The 19,716-nt window shown below is 37.7% G+C and overlaps 1 protein-coding gene across 2 annotated transcripts in view; it reads left to right on the top strand.

The window, feature by feature from the left end:
- STXBP1 (syntaxin binding protein 1) overlaps positions 1-19,165 on the top strand; it is an 890,876-nt gene extending 871,711 nt beyond the window's left edge. For both annotated transcript variants that reach the window (XM_044058397.1, XM_044058398.1), the window contains one exon: positions 12,353-19,165. Coding sequence is in view for 1 of the 2 variants with exons in the window: in XM_044058398.1 (XP_043914333.1) it covers positions 12,353-12,435 (83 nt within the window). In the remaining variant the exon portion in view is untranslated. The remainder of the gene's footprint in view (positions 1-12,352) is intronic.
- The last annotated feature ends 551 nt before the right edge of the window (positions 19,166-19,716 follow it).

The following is a 19,716-nucleotide window of genomic DNA, read 5'->3' on the forward strand; positions in this document are numbered from 1 at the left end:
TAAATATTTAAGAGGAGACCTTATTTTGGTATATAGGGTATTTAGAGACAACTACCTCTGGGAATGTTTGGGATCCTATTTAGAAGATTCTATAGGAATGAGAAGTGTACTAAATTGTTCTCTTTTAGAGCAGCTGGAATGGACTACTAAATTTCATTAAAGGAAGGACTAGTTGAGATATTTTTAAGAACAGCCTAGACACTTATTATAGGAACAACTGTTTTGGTATTTTTACAGGTTAGAAGGGCGTTTATGTCCATGCTTGAAAAATGTGTATTTCTGTATGTACATAACAAGACTACAAGGGTATCATTAGACAAGAAACATTATTCAAGTAAGTATTTAAGCTAAAATTCTAGGTAACTGCCTTAATGGTGACCTACCGGCTGTGCTATAGACATTGCTAAAGGTCCATGTGATGAATGCCGATATGAGTATACCCGGCTGTACAATGCATACAAGAGACTACATAGGTAAACAAGCAGGTGGAATAGCCACACTAGATCATAAGCACTTAGTGCCAAGACTAGGATAAATGCAGCTGTCAAAAATGCATGCTAGGGAAAAACTAGTAACGTTCTTTTGTACTGGGGTGATGAAAACTCACAGTATTGGATGTATCTAGCTGAATTCTCAAAGAAGCCAAACAGTTGCAGAACAAAGCTTAGTTCATAAAGCCAATGCTGAATATAGTATAAAACAAACCAAGCAATGCTAATACTGAACAAGTGTTTAATAAAACAGAGCTTTCAGGTCAAACAAACCCTTCATCAGTGTATAAAATACTAACACATACTAACCATATTTATACTATCAAGAATCATACAGCCATTAATTATTCAATTAAACAATTAAATCCTGGTTAAGAACAATAATTTTAAAAGCACAGGTCTCTGTCAGTAGAGAATATAGGGATATACGAGGTGGAGATCTAAATAATAAGCTTGAGATGAAGGAATATCAATGGATAATACGCCTTTGTGCAGATGTACCACCGGGTTTAAATCAGACTTTCTTTAAAACCTGTATTAAGATATAAACAAATGTCTTTGAAATAGGGTTTGTTTGACGTGAAAGCTCTGTTTTATTAAACACATGTTCAGTATCAGTGTTGCTTAGTTTGTTTTATACTATATGTATCTAGCAGAAACCAGAGAACGACATGAGATGCCTGCCTTTTATTCTCTCACAATTTTTGGAATGAACCAGCTAAAATAGTTCTGATAGATGGCCTCATTACATGCTGAAATAGCATTCACAAAATTGAAATTGATAATGAAGGCAGAGCTTTGGTTTCACAAAACTGAAATTGATAACGAAGGCAGGGCTTTGGTTTCTCACCAACTCTTAACAAAAAAAACCTGGAGTACACAAAAACAAGAAGGAGCTAATACTAAAGGTTAGATAATGACTAAGACTCTAGGCCACATCTTCCTTTCAGGGACAATGGCAAACTCATTTAGTATCATGTATGTTCCTACCCCATTCAAAAGATTCACCAACAGCATATAGAAACGATGTGACCTACCTGTAAAAGTAATAGAGAAAACACTAAATCATCCCGACTGGACTATGTTGCTGACATTTCTGCTTTCTAAATGATATGGCAAACTTTCTGACTGCTGTTTTATTTAGGATCCTGGGCGCATGCACCATCTTGCGGTATCAGAACTGAGATGAAACCTTTATCACATATAAAAATGAATATCAGAAAATTAATTTGTGGAAGGAAAGCAGCTTGAGCCACACACAAAACGATGGGTAGCAAGGCTTGTAAAAAGAGTTACCATGTGTTATAGTATATTATACAATGAACCCCCATTAATATTCCAAAACGTGCACGCTGATTGGTCAGCGTGCATGTTGTAAATCAGAGTTATAGTAATGGAAAAAGGTCCGGTCACCTGGACTTTTTCCATTAGTATAACTCTTTTTTTTTTTACAGCAACAAAGAATGCAAGATCTCCATTGCTTTTTACAACATGTCTCACTATGTTAAATGAGTTTAACATAGCGAGACAGCTTTAAAAAAAGCAAAGGAGATTCTCCGTTGCATTTTTTAAAGCTGTCTCACTATGTTAAACTTGTTTAACATAGCGAGACAGGTTGTAAAAAGCAACGGAGATCTTGCTTTCTCCATTGCGTTTGCCCACAGCTCTGATGTACTGCGTAAGTATACGCATGCGCAGTACATCAGAACTGCCACAGAATACCAGACAGCTGTGGAAGGGCAGCAAGGAGGCATACAATGCCATTATTTAAGAAAAGTAATTTTTTTTTTCTTAAATAATGTCATTGTATAATAGCAATAACCCACTTCTGGGTGTGGGTAATGCTGGATTTACCCACAGTTGTCTTTGTTTGGCCACTCGGGCTTCGCCCTCGTGACCAAACCACACCAACAGTGGGTAAACCCAGCATTACCCACACCCAGGCATGGGTTATTGCTATAAATGCCAACATACAAGTCTGCCTAAGCAGATGTACTTATCACATCTTCAACAAGTCAATCGCTATAACGACTGCAGTTCTGGAAGGGTGTCAATGAAATGCATGGAAATGCAAGATACCATTTTTAATAATTTATCCTTGGCATCCTGTACAAATCAACCCATACTTTCAGGGAATATTTCTCCTCTTTGATCCAACATTACATAAAACATGTCAGCTGTGGTGGTCATTTCTAAAGCATAAGAGGATACTGATGTTATACAAGATATTGATATACCAACATTTATTTTATTTATTTATTTATTTTACATTTGTTGACCGGGCTAGTCTAGCTGGATACATATCCTTTTTCAGTAGAGGCCCGAGGAGAAAAGCTCCAATAATGAGAAAAATAACACACTACAATTAGTTAGAGGTACAACATTATAAGGATAACAAATCAGTATGACATCAATATATACATGGTAGAAGAAAAAAAATGCTAAGCTAAGGAGGTGACAGGACAAGCTAATGTGGTATGATGACATGGGTACAAGTGGGGTAAGTCAAATGGTAGAGAAGAGCTTTAGAGTGAAAAGAGTGAAGGGAACTATGAAACCTATAGGAATTAGTCTGGGTTTAGACATGGGCACAACCAGTGGGACTTTAAGTATTCTCTGAGATTGTTTTAGAATTGGTTAAGTGATGGCACTTCTGCCTGCAACCCAACCACAGTTTTGATTGTAAGATGCATTGTCAAGAAAACCAAAAGCTGTGATACTGCATCCATTAACCTGTTACCACTGGCAAACATAAAACAGATACCTTCCTTGGTAGCGTATCGACTGACATTAATAAATCAGAATCTTGCTGCAAACAAGAAATGCGCACCATGGAACAGTAGCTAGATAATAACCAATACCAAAGGGATCCAATCATATTAAGGTTGAAAAGTGCAGGCTCATTACTTGTAAAGTTCACAGTTGAAAAGAGTGGTATAACAACATGTAGTGGAACAACTCAACAGACAATAAATCCTCTCCAAGAAAGATCATGGATTAGGCCTATTCAAAGTAGCAGCACTCTGGTAATTAAGTTAGTAGACAATACAAGCCTTCACATGATAAGAGCCACTGAACAGCAGCAGTGAACCAGATTATGCAAAAGCCAGAGAAATAGAATGTCATCCATTATTTTTGCAAATGTTGAAAGGTCAAGGATACTGCATTATGGTGTCAAAGTCACTCCACATTGTTTAACTGCTGTGGTACCACAGGGCCGATATTTGGGCCACTGATCTTTCACTGGTCACTAATAAAATGTCAGAGAATACCGGTAATAGTGCATTAATCCAATTTGCCGATATATCAGCTTTACCTTGTAATGGCACCAATGTAAAGAAATTTAGAGACAAACATTTTGCAGCCAGTTTTGGGACCCCCCCCCCATACAATGTCTGAACATATTTAAGTCTTTAAATGAGAAAAAAAATAGAAATCCTGGCAAGTATAACACAAAACCTAACAGCACAACACATATTTTAATAAAGAGTAATTCATACTATACTGAAGAGGTGTCAAGTTGGAAATGTTTGGCCTAGTCATTTTTAGATTTGCAAATACGGAAAAACATAGATCATTCTGTTAAACCAAAAATTAGGAGCATTACACATGATAAAAATTGCTAGCATTAAATGCCAAAAAGTCTGTAGCCCAAGCCTTATTGCCAAATCCACCACGTGGCACTTTTATAGAATAATGTGCTGTGTGTCATGTGCACTTACACAGTATATTCACTCCAGCAAAGAATAATGACAAAGCCTTCTGTAACTATGTTGGAAACCTCAGAAGTAATGCCCAGCACTGCTCAAAACTACTAGTAAAGGATATCACATACTCGGACTTGGAGGACATTGCTAAACTATTAGTGGGCAAATTTAGTTTAAACTTAACCTCCAGTTCCCGTCCTGTATTCCCAGATCACATACCTGCATCTACACCCCTCTCAAACCTCCCAAGAACAAGTTGACAAGGTCCTAAGAACAAGAATACTACTTATATGGGGCTGGATAACATACCAGGATGCCTTCTGGTCAGCCTGAAACATGACTTGTCAGACCCCCTACAGAGGTTATTCAATGTCAGCCCTCAAGCAGGATTCATGCCAGATGAATAGGAGGCCAGCAACAGTCATCACCTTGCACAAAGGTGCTGTGTCAATGGACCCTGGTAATTATAGACCTAAAAGGCTGACCAGCGTGGTTTGTAGTTTGTAAGGCTATGGAAAGGACCATTATGGAATTAATAAATAAGGTCATAGGTAACCTACAAAATCTTGACACAAGCCAGTATGGGTTTATAAAGGGAAGATCCGCCTACTTAACCTGATCAACTTCTTTGAGAAGGTAAATGAAGCAATGGATGAGGGTAAATCAGTGGACACCATATATTTAGACCTCACAAAGGCATTCAACACCATCTATGCATTATCTCATCTCTCTTAGCAAAGTGTTAATCCCTATAAAATTTGTTCGATAGCAAATTGGATCCACAATTGAATGAGAAAATTATAGTGGGCAGCTCTACCTCCTCCAACAGACCTGGCACTAGAGGTGTACTCCAACATTCAGTTCTTGGGCAACTCAACTTTGGCATTTACTTCTCAGATATCAGTGCAAATGTTAAAAGTTTATTGCTGACAACTGCAAACTTAGGGCTGTCATAAACTCTTCAGAGGACACCATAATCCTCCAAGAGGGTCTTTTCCAAACCAATATCTGGTTACAAAAAGTTTGACTAAAACTAAAGGCCAAGAAATGTATAGTAATATCATGTTGGCAAGTATAACTTCCCTTGTAACTATCAGTTTGACAATACACCTCTGAAAGTTGACCCTGCAAGTCAGGGATCTGGGAAGATATGTCAACAATGAACTGTCCTTTGATCATCATATATCCGTCCTGCAACAAAGTCCTTTTTCAGCCAGCAGCTTATATCTAAGGGAATGGTGTCCAGGTCCAGGGATGTAATCATGTCACTGTAATTAGGTCTCATCATAATGACCATTGAATATTATGACCCATTTAGTATGTATCTGTCCAAACAGTTGGCACAACCAGAGTAATACAATGCTTTCTAACTAAAAAAAAAAAAAAAAAAATCAAGATCCTAAATCACAAAAACCATGTAGACCAGGTGATCTCAGCTTTACATATTGAGCCCCAATAGGTTTGTCCTGTCAGACTTTATTACACATTCCCAAGTCCAGTAGTACCATGATTATAAGCTCAAGGGATCTCCGTCTCTTTTACAGCATAAATGGAATATTTTAGAATGATGTATTTATTTACTGGCATTTGTTTGCCATGAAAGTTGACCAAGCAGTACCCTTTTTCAGCAAAGGTCATGGGAGAAAAGCTCTGTCATAAAAATATTATTTGCGTTGTTTCTTCATTTACAGTCAGTTTCATTTATGAGCATAAATGTCTTTATTCAGATATCTTAGATATTAGTTACATCATTTACACAGTTTTGGTGAAAAGTAACAATTACCTTGGTTGTACATGAATATTCATGGGAGATATACGCAGTGCACTATCATCAGTATGCCTAGAGCAGCGCAGTATCATCAGTACGCCTAGAGCAGCGCAGTATCAGTACGCCTAGAGCAGCGCAGTATCATCAGTACGCCTAGAGCAGCGCAGGATCATCAGTACGCCTAGAGCAGCGCAGTATCATCAGTACGCCTAGAGCAGCGCAGTATCATCAGTACACCTAGAGCAACGCAGTATCATCAGTACGCCTAGAGCAGCGCAGTATCATCAGTATGCCTAGAGCAGTGCAGTATCATCAGTATGCCTAGAGCAGCGCAGTATCATCAGTATGCCTAGAGCAGCGCAGTATCATCAGTATGCCTAGAGCAGCTCAGTATCATCAGTACGCCTAGAGCAGTGCAGTATCATCAGTACGCATACATTGCAAGGTCTTATGTAAGAATATGTGTTACTATAATGACTTGTTAACAAATAAATTAAAGTGTTAGATCAGCCCAAAGAAAGGAAGAAGGGCAGAAGGCACAAGGATAACAAAGGAGATGAAATGACAGAGGAGGGTATAGTTGTAGCAAAGGGTTATGGCACAGATTCATATAAAAATGCCAGTACCAGTTTAACCAGGGGTGGTGCAAGACAATTTAGTTGTTTTAGAGAGAGAGAGAGAGAGGTAGTAATGCAGTTTATATTGTTGGTTGATTGTGAATTTGGCTACTTTATTGTAGCATTGTTCTAGTTTAGTTGATATAGAGGAGATGAAATTGATTAGGATAGGAGAGGCATATAAATGGATGGGGAGTACAAAAGAAGTGACCATATTTTCTCAGACTTCAAAAGTTCTCTAGCACCTCGGCTTTAACAGCCTTTACTCTGTAAAGGTTGTTAAAGCCGAGGTGCTAGACAACTTCTGAAGTCTAAGAGCTTTGAATTTTTTATTGTTTTTTATTAAAAGTATTTTTGGATTCCTGACCTTCTGCTTTGTGGTTCATTGTTAGATCTCTTTTTTTATCGTGGTTGATATAACTAACCATATTTGGTCTAGCAGAGTCAGTAAGGTAGTGTTTTACTCTTTAGAGACAGCTTAGCTTTTGTTGTGTCTTCTTTATGTCTTGATGAAGGTGGAGATCAAACTTGAGGTAGTTGTCTATAATCACACACAATCGTTTGGTGAGATACCAGTTTTATATTGGTCTTCTTGGATGACAGTATATTAAAAGTAGTTTTGGGGAGGAAAAAGATAGTTGAGAGTAAACAGTAATAGTTTTTTGTTGTTGTTGTTGGATTCAGGAGGAGCTTTGAGTTGTTGAGCCAAGCATCTGTGATGGAGGAGAAGGATTTCTAGGCGAGTGTTTGGATCATGGGTAATGTTTGGATCATGGGTAATGTCCTAGGAGCATATTTTAGAGTGAAATTATCAGTGTATTGTACTATGGTGTTAGGCTGCTGTATTTAGGTAACTGATAAGTTAAATAGTAGTGATCCAAGGATGGAACCTTGTGGGACTATGATGGATATAGGAAGGAAAGAGTCAAAATCATCTTGCCATTTCACTGGTTGGAACCTATTAATGAGGTAACTTAGAAACCAGTTAAGTGAGGAGGGTGATAGCCCATAGGAAGACAGTTTAGTTAGGGGAACTGGATGACTGACTGTGCCAACTGCCTTGGATAGCTCCAGAAATAGGGATGAGGTTAGAAGACCTCAATGTCTATTGTGAATTATTGTACCTGTGAACCTTAGAAGAGCAGTGGCTGTGCTGTAATTTGGTCTGAAACCATGCTGTGAGGGAGAGAGGCGAAATAACATATGCAATAAGTCGAGATTTGCATGAGGTTGAGAGAGTGGTGATTTGTTTGTGTGCATGGCTGGTGAGCCACCTTTATATGAAGGGATATTATATAGGATTTTTTCTATAAGTTGGGGACATGTTTTTCCTGGATGGATTGGTTTATTAGAATTGATACAGGATATGCAAGGTTTTCTGCAACGAGTTTGAGGTATTCAGATCGAAGTTGGTCAGGGTCAGGAGTTGCCTTTAGGTTGTGTAGGTTTTAATTGTAGATGTTGTCAGTGGAGTTAGTGTGAAGGTCTGTTCTAGCTTCAATGATTGGGATGAGGTGGCTGGATTGGTAGTAGTTTTGTTTTGTAGACGGGAGGTTACTGTAAACATGAGGATACTAAGTACTTATCACAGAGAATATCGCTACTGCGGAACCACCTTATGCTCCATATAAAGCAAAGGTCTTCTGTTATTGTATTTAAATGTAATTTGAATGAATGCTTTGGAAACCATAAATTCACTCACAGTTTAGCACCCATGTCAATCATGGGTCAGCGCAACCAGTGAATGTCCCAACATATCCTTGTTCAGCCCACTTCTGGATTATACATACCCAAACTATAAAGGCTAAAAACTACCATGGAAATGTAAGGCTAGGTTTCTTAAGATTCTCACAGGTCAGTAGCCTAGTAAATACCTATGAACACATCACTGTGAGGCACTAAAAACAGTTGACTGGATGAATTTTAACAACAAATTCTTACTTACTGTCAAGTGATGTTCTCTTTCAGACTCAACAGTGAGCAGCACTACCCAGATCTTTCATAGTTGCTTACATGGCACCATCCAACAAGGAGCCTAAGATTCATAACAAAAAACTGCACGGATGTGCTGAAAGCAAACCCTGCATCTGGGGGAATAGATCTCTTAGCCATCATCTTCCTGCAGTGTGGGATAAACTGTCATCAGAAAATGAAACAGAGAAATTGTCTGCCTTTAAGAGGAAGCTAAAGGAGCACTGGTTAAGAAAGAACCACTGCATCCACAGGATAAGGTCACATAAACAGTTTGCGTTAGCCACTGGAACTAGCATAGCCAGCAGTGATAACTGACTTGCTGTATATGCTGCTTAGGCCATAAACATAGTTGTATGAAGTAGTCCGTTAGTACTGTTTACCCATAAGTACTGTTTATTCAAGTATTGTGTTAATGTAATGTATAGCATTGCTATACATCAGCCAACCCCCAGCCAGTAGCCACACATATCTTTCCATACTGATTAGACTTAGGCAGGTTAAGATACTAGTCTAATAATAATAATCATCGTCATCTTAATACCCAGTTGTTAAACATGTAGGCCAATAGTATACATGGTCCCTTTTCAGTGGCAACTCAGGAGCAATGTCTGATTAAGTAGCTTGCTCATGGTCACACATTAGGCAAATGAAGGTTAATGAAATCAAATCCTGTAACACAAGAACTACAGCTCATAACCTCAACCCTCTACAGATGGTACTATTTAATAAGCTGATAGTTACTTTACAGATGCAAGCAATGTATATAGAGTTACCACGGCATTGCTCTGCTGATCAGCATACTAGCCATTTGGTGCTCAGCAGTGTACAAATTACAAGTACCCCTGTTGTGATTACCATGCAGTAGTAATAGCAAGTGCACTAACAGGGCTTGTGTGGAATCCTAGGATGTTAATACTTAACATAACAAAATGTATTGTGGTATGTAAAACGTCATTCTTAATACTTTTGTGCTTGTCCACCTATATCTGTCTATATACATGTATATATTGAATAGCCACTGAGGATATGGGTTAACTGTTCAACTTGTCTTACTCTGAGCCTGCAATCATGTTTAAAGGAATGAGCTCCTTTTGATGTTTTTTTTTACATGGGGGTCCCCATACTAATATGTACAAGACTTTGTCCTGTGCATCCCTAAGTGATAATACAGCTAATTCAGTCACTAAAGAAAGTGTGAGTTTCTAAAACTGTCATAAGGAGTTGTTTGGTTAATTGGGCTTTACTGGATCATATGCAGACTAAAGATGAGTTGTTCAAGTAAATGATGAAGCAACATTAGATGAGTTTTCTATTCTTTTTATCTGTAAATGTTTACTTGATTGTAAAAATCTGTTAAAACTTGATGATTCCTTGTTGTAGGGCATTTCTCCTCAAGACCCCTCTGAAAATAATTCTTGATCTAGTAGGGCAAATCTAATTAACAAAATGTAATTTCTATATTCATAGATGTTCCAAGACCACTAAATCTCATCACCATTCTTGCCTTGCTAGTACCCTACCCTCAGGCCTCACTTCCTTTGTCCAGGATTGTCATACTGATTAATCATGAAGTAAGTTTGTGGATACCTATCCAGTCATTTAGCATATGTTTAAAGAAAGGTATTGAGTCCCACAGCTTAAATTGCAGGGGAAGTTTATTTCAGTGATCTGGGGGGACCTCGGCTATTCACCTGTCCCTGCACCATGTTTTATTTATCTGTTGGTGATGATTTGAGTCCTGGTTCTAATACTAGCAGAGCAATTGGACTTGCAGTGAAGCATGCAGCCCTGGACAATAAGGTATCTAGTGGTACAGAAAATGAGGCAGAGACCTCCCCTCTAAAGTCCGTAAGACATTCAGTAAAAGGATAGAGCTTCCATTTGGTCTTGGTGTCTCAGGGACTTTAGACACGTGATCTTTTTGGTTCAGAACCTCTGGGGTCTTTCTAATCGTTTAATATTTTTAGTGAGATACGTCCCAAAGGGCTGCTGTACTCAATAATTTGCCTGATTTATGCTGAATGATTACCTCCTTAGACCTTGATTTTGTTCCTTTGACAATTAATTGAGCTGGAAAAAAAAAACGGATTTCTTGACAATTGTGGTCACATGATGGTCAGAAGATAGAGAGCTCTTAATGCATTTCCTAGGCCCCTAACTACATTTTCATTTTCTAGAGGTGTGTTGACTAGACAGCATGATGGGGGGAGGAGTTGTCCACCAAAAGTGGCAATCCTACACTTTTTAGCATTATGTTTGAGCTCAGTTTTACTACACCAAGAGTTCACTAGGAAGAGTTCATTCTGGAGGGTTTGGGTGCCATAGGATGACTTAACATTCCAAGATATGTGAGATTTTGATGCCCATGTAAATTAGCCCAGTTTTCTTGTTTTAGGTCTGGAATGACATGGTTGGACAAAGGGAAGGGGCAACTGGTGTTATCACTGGAGAGCAATAGAGAAATGAGTTAAAAAGTATAGAATACTAACCTCCTATGCATGACTTTACTGACTGTTATGATAGGATACGTTCTATATATTATATATTTTAAACAATTTGTTCCACAAGATATATCAGGACATTCTATTAAGAAGGATCTTGGGTACTGAAAATGCAGGGTTCCTATTAATGGATAATGAAATTCACAACAGTAGGAACATCTGTGGTAGGCTATGCAGCAAACAGTGAAACAAAGCAAGCTAGCACCCAAAGGGTTAAGAGTAGGTGACACAGAAGTCCGACATGTTACAGCCTCCTTAGAAAATGGAACATTCATCCTGACTGTGTGGGTGAAACATTGTGTAGCCATTATAGCTATATAATGTCATTTAGCATAGGCAGGGAGAGGGGCTTGTATGGGTTGGGTTTCATTTGAGGCAAACCTTTTAGGCCTGCACAAAATCAAAATTTTCTAACTCTCCACTAAGACTCAGGGCACATCCTATGTCTATAGAGACCATCCAGTGTTAGTACTGTATGCACTGGTTGATACAGGAGAAAGCAACATTAGATGAGTTTTCTATTCAAGTAAATGATGGAAGTGTCCTGTGACCTGAAAAGCCCAAGAGTAGCCAGTGAGCTAGGATGGTTTACATGTACTGAATGATACAGAACAGATTAGGCATCTTACAGTGAAATATACATTGTGATCTTTGATCTTGTTTCCTGTTTGCTTCCCACCTTACCTGCTGCTACTTATTTCTATTGATTTAATTCCTTCTTTATAGACAGCATCCTTAACTCCTGTTATACGTCCCCTGTGTGCTAACATGCCATGCACATTTTTCTTTGTTTTCTTTGTTCAGTGCTTTAGTGAATAGGGCAATGGTTAGGCCTCCAGCCTGCATTGGAGTAACCAGCTCAAGATGTTTGTAGACATTACCCTTTCAGCACTGATACATTAACATTTGTGCCTGTATACTTTCCTTTTGTACCTGGGTCATGAAGGAGTGATTTTATTTAATCTGAAGGAAATAAAATTCCATAAACTGGACAGATGGAAATTCTATGACATCAAGAACTGTGACAATCTAAGAAGAAAATTTGCTACTTGAACTTGTAGGTTATGACAGGTTATGATGATAAACTGTCTTGTTGTTTTTCAGCACTGAGAACTTAGCATCAGTGTTAAGCACTGCCATAACTGTTTCTGAGACACTCATAACGATATGTTACAACTTTATACACAGAAATGTGTTTATTTCAATTGACAGCATGCTTCTGATTTTATCTACTCAGTCACTGTCTTGAATATAACTTGAACTTAAGTCATTTTTTTCTGATTTGTAACTGCAGGCTCCACCCATGTCCTCACTCCACAGAAATTGCTTGATGCTTTGAAGAAAATGAACAAACCAGATGAAGAAGTCAGCACCTAAGAGGGAGCCATTCCCTTTTCCACCAGCCACAAAGCTATTACTTGAATGACATCACACAACAATAGCCACAGTTTTACCCTTCCTCCTGGATGAGGCATCTCTGTCGTTTTATTGTTATGATGTCATGACCTTTCTTATTAATATATCTGCAACACAGTACAAACAGCAACATTTATTTTGCTAAAGAACTCCCAGGACCTTACCTAATGGATGCAAAATATAAATTCTTGACACCACTGTATCTACCAAATACACTGGAATGCTTTGTTAAAGAACTTGCTTGAAAGTGTACATGGTTTCTGTTGTGAGTTAGTGTTTGCATTTATTTGTTGCTAGTAGGAGAATATGATAAACTGAGGATAACTGATCTGTCCAAAACTGGACGCAGTTGTCATTACTCTGGCTTACAGAACCACATTGTTCTACCATTCATTAAGTACTTTTAAAGAAAGCCACTTCCTTTTGTAGGCTGGTTTAAGTCATTTTTAATCTCGAACCCCCTAAGTCACTTCTCTTTAGTTTTACATTTTTAGTTTAACTTTTTCCATAGCCTTAAAAAACAGCTTCCAGATTCAGTTGTGCATTCATATGTTCATGTTTTAAATATAACAGGAAACCATTTTAAATTCTTAGTGGTAACATCAGACTGGTAGTGTGCTGCATGTTATGTCAGAGGCCTGCGATTTTAAGATAGCCCTAGTGTTCTTTTGCTATCTAGACTTGTGCAGAAAAGAAGGGGTTAATGATTTGCCATGGCAGCATAACTGCTTACTGTGTGGGCTCCACCAAATAGATTACCTTGCTTCCCAAAAAAACACAGTTATGCAAAATAGGGTGTAGTTCAGTCTTGAAAACAGACATGTTTCCTCCAGTCATTTTAAGGGCAGAAAACTATCACAGTACCCAGACAGGTGGTGAAAAGATACTTTTATGTTCAGTAACCTGCATCCACACCTGACAGCATTTGTCAGAATGTGTGGAGAGTCTTAATTGCGTAAATATGAACCTGGTGTATTTCACTAGCAGATGTTTCCAATCTCTTGCTGCAAAATGCAGCCTGTAATGAAGCTGTCTGATTCTGTTTGTGAAATGTGGCACAGAAAGTAGAATTCCCACTTTTTATCCACTGGAAAATGGAATTATATCACTTATTTCTGCCAGAGAGAAAGAAAACTGAGAAGTATAAGCATGTTTTAAAAGGAGTACTTTCTGAGAAAAGTGCTTTTCAAAACTCATGTTGAACTAATTGTACAGCCATTCAAGTCTTTCTGAATAGTATGCAATACATTAACTCTATTACAAAAGTCATATATTTGGTTAAAGTCAGGTTAAGTCATCATACACTTTGTTAGCCTGACATAAAATTCTGCTTTCCTTGAAATAACTGCATCACAAAACTGATGTTTTACCCAAAATCCAGTGATTTAAAAATTCATTAAAATGAAGTTGGGGAGGTGGTGCAAACAATACTTCATTTTGTGTTTGTCAACCTTCTTTGAAGTGCTATTTTATTTAATTATGCTTAGGGAAGTGGAACTCGATGAAAAATGTTTCAGAAATAGTGCTATAACCCTTTATTACTTGTCAGCACATGATGAGTCTGTATAGAACAATAAAACAGTTTTATCTGGCCATGGTGACTATGCATCGGTGCCGTGGGTCTACAGATCCTAACCCCAGTGGCACCTATTGTGGCACTAGTTTGATTTGTGAATTTCTCTAGAGCACCTTCTCTCTCAGGGGCTGTGGATCCATATGGTAATATACCTATGAAAGACAGAACAATAGGACACCAATACAGAAAGCAAATGGTAATTATGCAAAATAAACTGAAGTGACAGCAGGATTTGGTGGTGAAAACACTTGAGTGGTACAGATCAGAAAAAAAAATCAAAGTTCCTGATTAGATTTATCTGCAGCTTTTTCACTTGTGCCTCCATCCTTACTAAAGATTTACTGACTGTTTCTGTATATTCTGGGTTATTTTCACCCATTCTGCTTAAAAGAAAAAACATGTTTATCTTCCTGGGAATGCAGCGTGTGTAGGACACTTGCATTTAGATGGCAATAAGAATAATAAAGGGACATGTTGAAAACTAAAAAAGAATTTAAGAGTCAGTAAAAATTCTGTTGTGGAGTTCTTTATATTCTTGATATCAATCTTCATTTACAAAACTATGCAAAGTAATCAATATTTTCAGTAAAAGATCATTTATTTGTGTGATATTTGTTATCTACAAACAATTATATTTTCACATGGGATAATTTTTTACCTGAAAATTATTTACTTTCAAAATGCTATTCAATGACCTTTCTATGAATGGCATGATCATCACAGAATTTGTGAAAATACGTACTAGGCACAACAGGATTTTTACAAAAATAAATAAATGATGTATTAAACTTACCAGAAAAGTAGCTCACAATTAAAAATGATCTCTTTCTGGGGACTGCTGCTAAAATAATAAGAAATATATGATGTAGTAATTTACAGCCAGCGAATGTGTGCTATGGATATCACCTTTAAATGTTCGCTTGTCTCCAGTTTACAAAGTGCTTTCTTACTTTTTTTTCCCTTTACTTGTTTTCACCTAACACAGGTCAGACATATGCTACTGTTCTTAGTCACAACTTCAGCCAATTACCTTTAATATATCTCAATTTCTTTTTTCACCAGTTTGCCTTTTGTTTCAATGCTGTGATATTTCTCCACCTTAATTTTTATTCTAAGTTAATGTGAGTGTAAGCCCAAAAGAGTTGATAAAGACACAAAAATGTTTCTACTTTTAGCCAAGTTAGTCAGTAATGCATTTTCGTTTGAGCTGAGTTTTGTCATGCCTTGTCCTACAGTCAGTCTTGAAGAATGTCTCTTCCAGTTGCAACTCATCTTGCATTCTTCACCTTGCGTTTTCTCTATCTGCATCCCTGTTGTGCATCCATTGTGATGCACCTAATCCTATTCTCTCTAATTCTCCTTTTCTCTTCAAACGAGTTACATGCCCATCTTCCAAGGATCGTGCTTGTACCCAGCCCATCTGCACCTTCCACCACTTTAGTAACACTTGCATTACAGTCTGCCAGCCTGATTGCCTTTCTGCTGTTAGACCTCTACAGTCACACACAGCAGTTCAGGTGCCCTGTACAGTGGATTAATAACTTCAGTGCTTCTGAAATCCACTCCCTGCCCCATGTACTCTGGAACACTACTATGCATGACCACTGTCCTTACATTGCATTTCATAACTCATTGTGGGTGAATTACCTCCAAATCTTTTTCCTCCTCTGCCCTGTTTATGTTTACTAATACACAAACAGAATTTTCAATGATTCTTCCTTTCAAAGTCTATAGTTCCACCCTTATTTTTACATAACATCCCAGCTTCTACCAGTCGTCCTACAGTGCAGATCACCACAATTCTCCCTGGAGGCCTGCCTTGCATCTGCATTTACTTCAGGACTGTGCACCAGCATGATAATGTCATTCCTCAAGCCCAGTAGTATGTCTGCTATAAATACACTAAACAGGACTGGTCCAGGCAGTGAAAGTTTTGCTGCTTCAGTTTATATTGCCCTGTCTACTTATAGTTCTTCTTTAACTAGCGCCATCAGCTTCTGATCAATCATTTTGCTTCGCACTTTACCATTTCAGCCAAACCCCATTTCCTTCTTTTTTTTGTGTGTCATAATCCTTTGATGTGCAGTGTTGAAGGCCTTGCTGAAATCCACATACACAACTGCAGTGTTCATGCTGTCCACTTCAGTAATGTCCATTCATAAGACTGTATAGTTTTACAGGTGAAATCTCTGTTATGTAAAATAATACAAAAAGGCATAACCCAAAATGTTAGCATTCAGGGACTCAACCAACCCACACAACAGGATCTTATCCTTGTCCTACACTTGCTTACTTCTCGGACTCATCTTTATCCTCCTCTAATACTCTTGAGATATATAAAGTCATCGTAACTTTATGTTTTGGTTTAGTAGAGGCTCTGAGTTCTGTAACTTCTGCATTTGTTTTTCAGTTTACTCAGATTCTTACCTGTTCTACCTCTTTATAGTGGCATGCTATGTTGGTGCTCATTTACAGAGAAACAGGTGAACTCATTCAGCACTTTACCTGCTGTGCAGCGCTTTGAACCAGTGTCTACCCCTTTCCATTCATCTCCTGCTGGTTCTTGTTATTGTCTCAACATGCTGTTCTGACTTTCCTCTTGGTCTCTTCCTTTCTGCATCTGTAGGATCACCTTGGTATGCTTAGTGACATATGAAATCCTCATAGGTTGTTTTTTTAGCCTCATTTTTAATTTTCTGTAGGATATTCTCTTTGCATTGATAATCTGTTTTCTCATTCTAGTAAAGCTTGTTTCTTTGTCCAACACTTCACTTTTCTCCCAAAAGAAGATTTTATACCCCTTTTCACGTCTTTCTTTTTTTCAGGTCCCCAGCTTTTTTAATATTTTGAGTTCCTGACATCCTTCAGTATTTACCACTGTCCTTCCCAAAGGACTATAATCTATTCTGTTGTATTCCTAGAGCTTTCCTCTGGTGGCACATCCAGAATTCTTTGCATATGGCAAAAGCTTACAGCAGCTTGATCATTGCCAAACATTCTCTCTGTGTCTCTCTCCACCATTGTCACATGTATGTTCATCGTTTGTCCTATGAACATTGCCTGCTGTAAAAACACATTTATGAAATCCACTGTTCTGTTGTGACAGGTCTCCCAGTCAGCCTAATACTTGAGGCTTTATCTAGTGCACCCCCTTACTAAATATTACTTCCAAGTATTCACAATGTGGAGTTAAAGGCCATCACCCTCTCCTTCCTCCACATTTTGGAAGGGCTGGATTTGCATTTGTTCGTTTCATGAAAGCGTGCTTTTATGAGACACGTTTTTTCCTGTAGATAACACCATCACTGTAACCCAGTATAAGTTCAGAAGATCACAATGCAATAGGACAGCTTTGAACTTGGTGTACAGTACTTTCTCTACGTCTAGCTTTTTGCTTTTCAGAACTTTAGTGTCTTTTACATTGTTGTTTATCTCCATAGCAACGTGCAAAACCCCATAATTCTTTGAGAGAGACCCAAGCAAACTAATGCATAAATCTTAGTGAGAATGTATGGCAGAGTATGAAGACCGCCCACTATTATTTGGTATGCCAGCAGAGTACTTCCTGTTCTGTTATACAGTTTCCTTTTCAGAGTGCCTGGCAAGCCTTTACTGACAAAGCACGCTGCAAACACTTATTTTCAATTATGTTTTACTTTATTGTGTTACTCAGAAAAGTTGAACAACATTTCATAAATTGATTTAAAATAGTTTCCTGACACATTTAGAACAACCACATAAATGTTTGTACAAAGAGAGATAAAAAAGGATCATAATTATGGGACCAAGAAGAGTTTCCACTGAGTAGTCTTAATTTATTCCTCTACTGAGAATCAGTTTGAGGGTTACTTCATGTTTACTAAACAGCAGTGATGAAATGATTTGCTTGCAAAACAAATTGGCCAACTGTATTTCAGTATTGTACATTTAAGGAAACTAATTGCTTAGTATTGAGATGAACCTTATGCACTGAGTTGTGTAGTGTGAATGCTTTGTGTTCCTGTATTGTCCTGTAGTGACTTCTTTAAAATTGTGAAACCGTTTTTTTCTTTCTTTTTTACTTCTTTCTTTCGCTCTCTCTTTATTTTGTAAAAAGAAAGGATTGTACATGTGCATCATGTAATTGTGATGTTATGTGAGCTTGTTATTAATTATTGGGAGTCATTTTATGTTGTTTTCCACTGTGACTTCCACCAATTAACAATATGTAAACTCCCAATCTATTGCTTGTTTATTAAAGGAAAACAATATCTTTAAAACTTGTTTCCAGGGAAACGGCTATAAGTTGCACTAAATGCTTGTTTCATTTTATGTTATGATTGGATGCTGATAAGGGGGTGAGGATTTTTGGGTGGGGCAATTGTTTTTTTTGTTTGTTTTGTTTTTTTTTTTTTGGCTCTGTCAGACTATGATTATTTATAAATATTATTTATTGGAGGAACCATTCAGTCTGTCTTGGAACCTGTTGAGCTTACAATGATCAGCATTGTCTGAGTATTGAAGCACAGAGTGTATGATAAATATATAAATATATGTACTGATGTACTAAACATAGTCTAATACATTTGCTTTCATAAATGGTGAATCAGGATGTGAATGTGGCATTATTTGATTCTGTGTTTGTTATTCTGCAGCACTTGCTAAAAACTAGTAGCTACCATTTTTTTTTTATCCCATAGCTTTGACATCTTTAAGACTCATTTATCAAAGAATAGTTTAGCTGTGGATAAGGAGGCTTTCAACACCCCTTTCATAAAGCTTTTATAGATGTCTTCTATGATATCTTACACTTTATCTGAACAGTAACACTTGTTAAATTCATTTATTACTGTTCTGTGCAGTAACACTCACTCACCAGATTCATAACTGAACTTTCAAATCAAATGACATTTTTTTGTGTTTCTTTCTTATTCTAAAAACTGATAAATCAAAATAATTAAGAAAACGTAGGGACAAGAAGATCTTATCCCTGAATAAAACCAGTCAGTTTATATGATTTGTAGAAAAGAAAAGTAAATGATTGGGTTTTAGGGCTGTTTCTTGTTTCTCTACTGTATTCACTTTAGCATGGAAATGTAATTCAGAAATGCAATTAAACTGTGCCTAAACTGTTAATATAATGACCTTGTTGCTGAGATGTATCAGGAGGTTTGTTTTAACGTTAGGAAGAAGTCTTTGAGCACATTATGCATTTGGAATGTCTGCACTGCAGACTGATGCCTTTTTTAAACTCAAGTCTTCGGTTAGCAACTGTAACCTTGAAAATGATTGATTTTTTAAATGAAAAAATGAAGAAAGCATGGTTTACTGTAGTGTCATGCAGACACACAGTGCAAATGGATGATTCATGTAACATTGTTAGGAGAATAGAATGACATTACAAAGGCTGTCATTTTTTTTTTAGACAGTTATTTTTTGTTTCCCATGGTAGAGCGCTGATCTCCATGCACCTTTTATAGACTCTGCCCAGCAGTGGTGTCTGATTAAATGACTTGCTTAGAGTCACACAGTTAGGCAGTGGAGGCTGATGGAATCAAATCTTCTACTACTGGGTCACACAGTTAGGCAGTGGAGGCTGAGGGAATCAAACCTTCTACCACTGGGTCACACAGGCAGTGGAGGCTGAGGGAATCAAACCTTCTACCACTGGGTCACACATTTAGGCA

This window comes from Protopterus annectens, chromosome 16.part0 (genome assembly GCF_019279795.1).
Source record: "Protopterus annectens isolate FY-2018-M chromosome 16.part0, PAN1.0, whole genome shotgun sequence".
Lineage (NCBI taxonomy): Eukaryota > Metazoa > Chordata > Ceratodontiformes > Protopteridae > Protopterus > Protopterus annectens.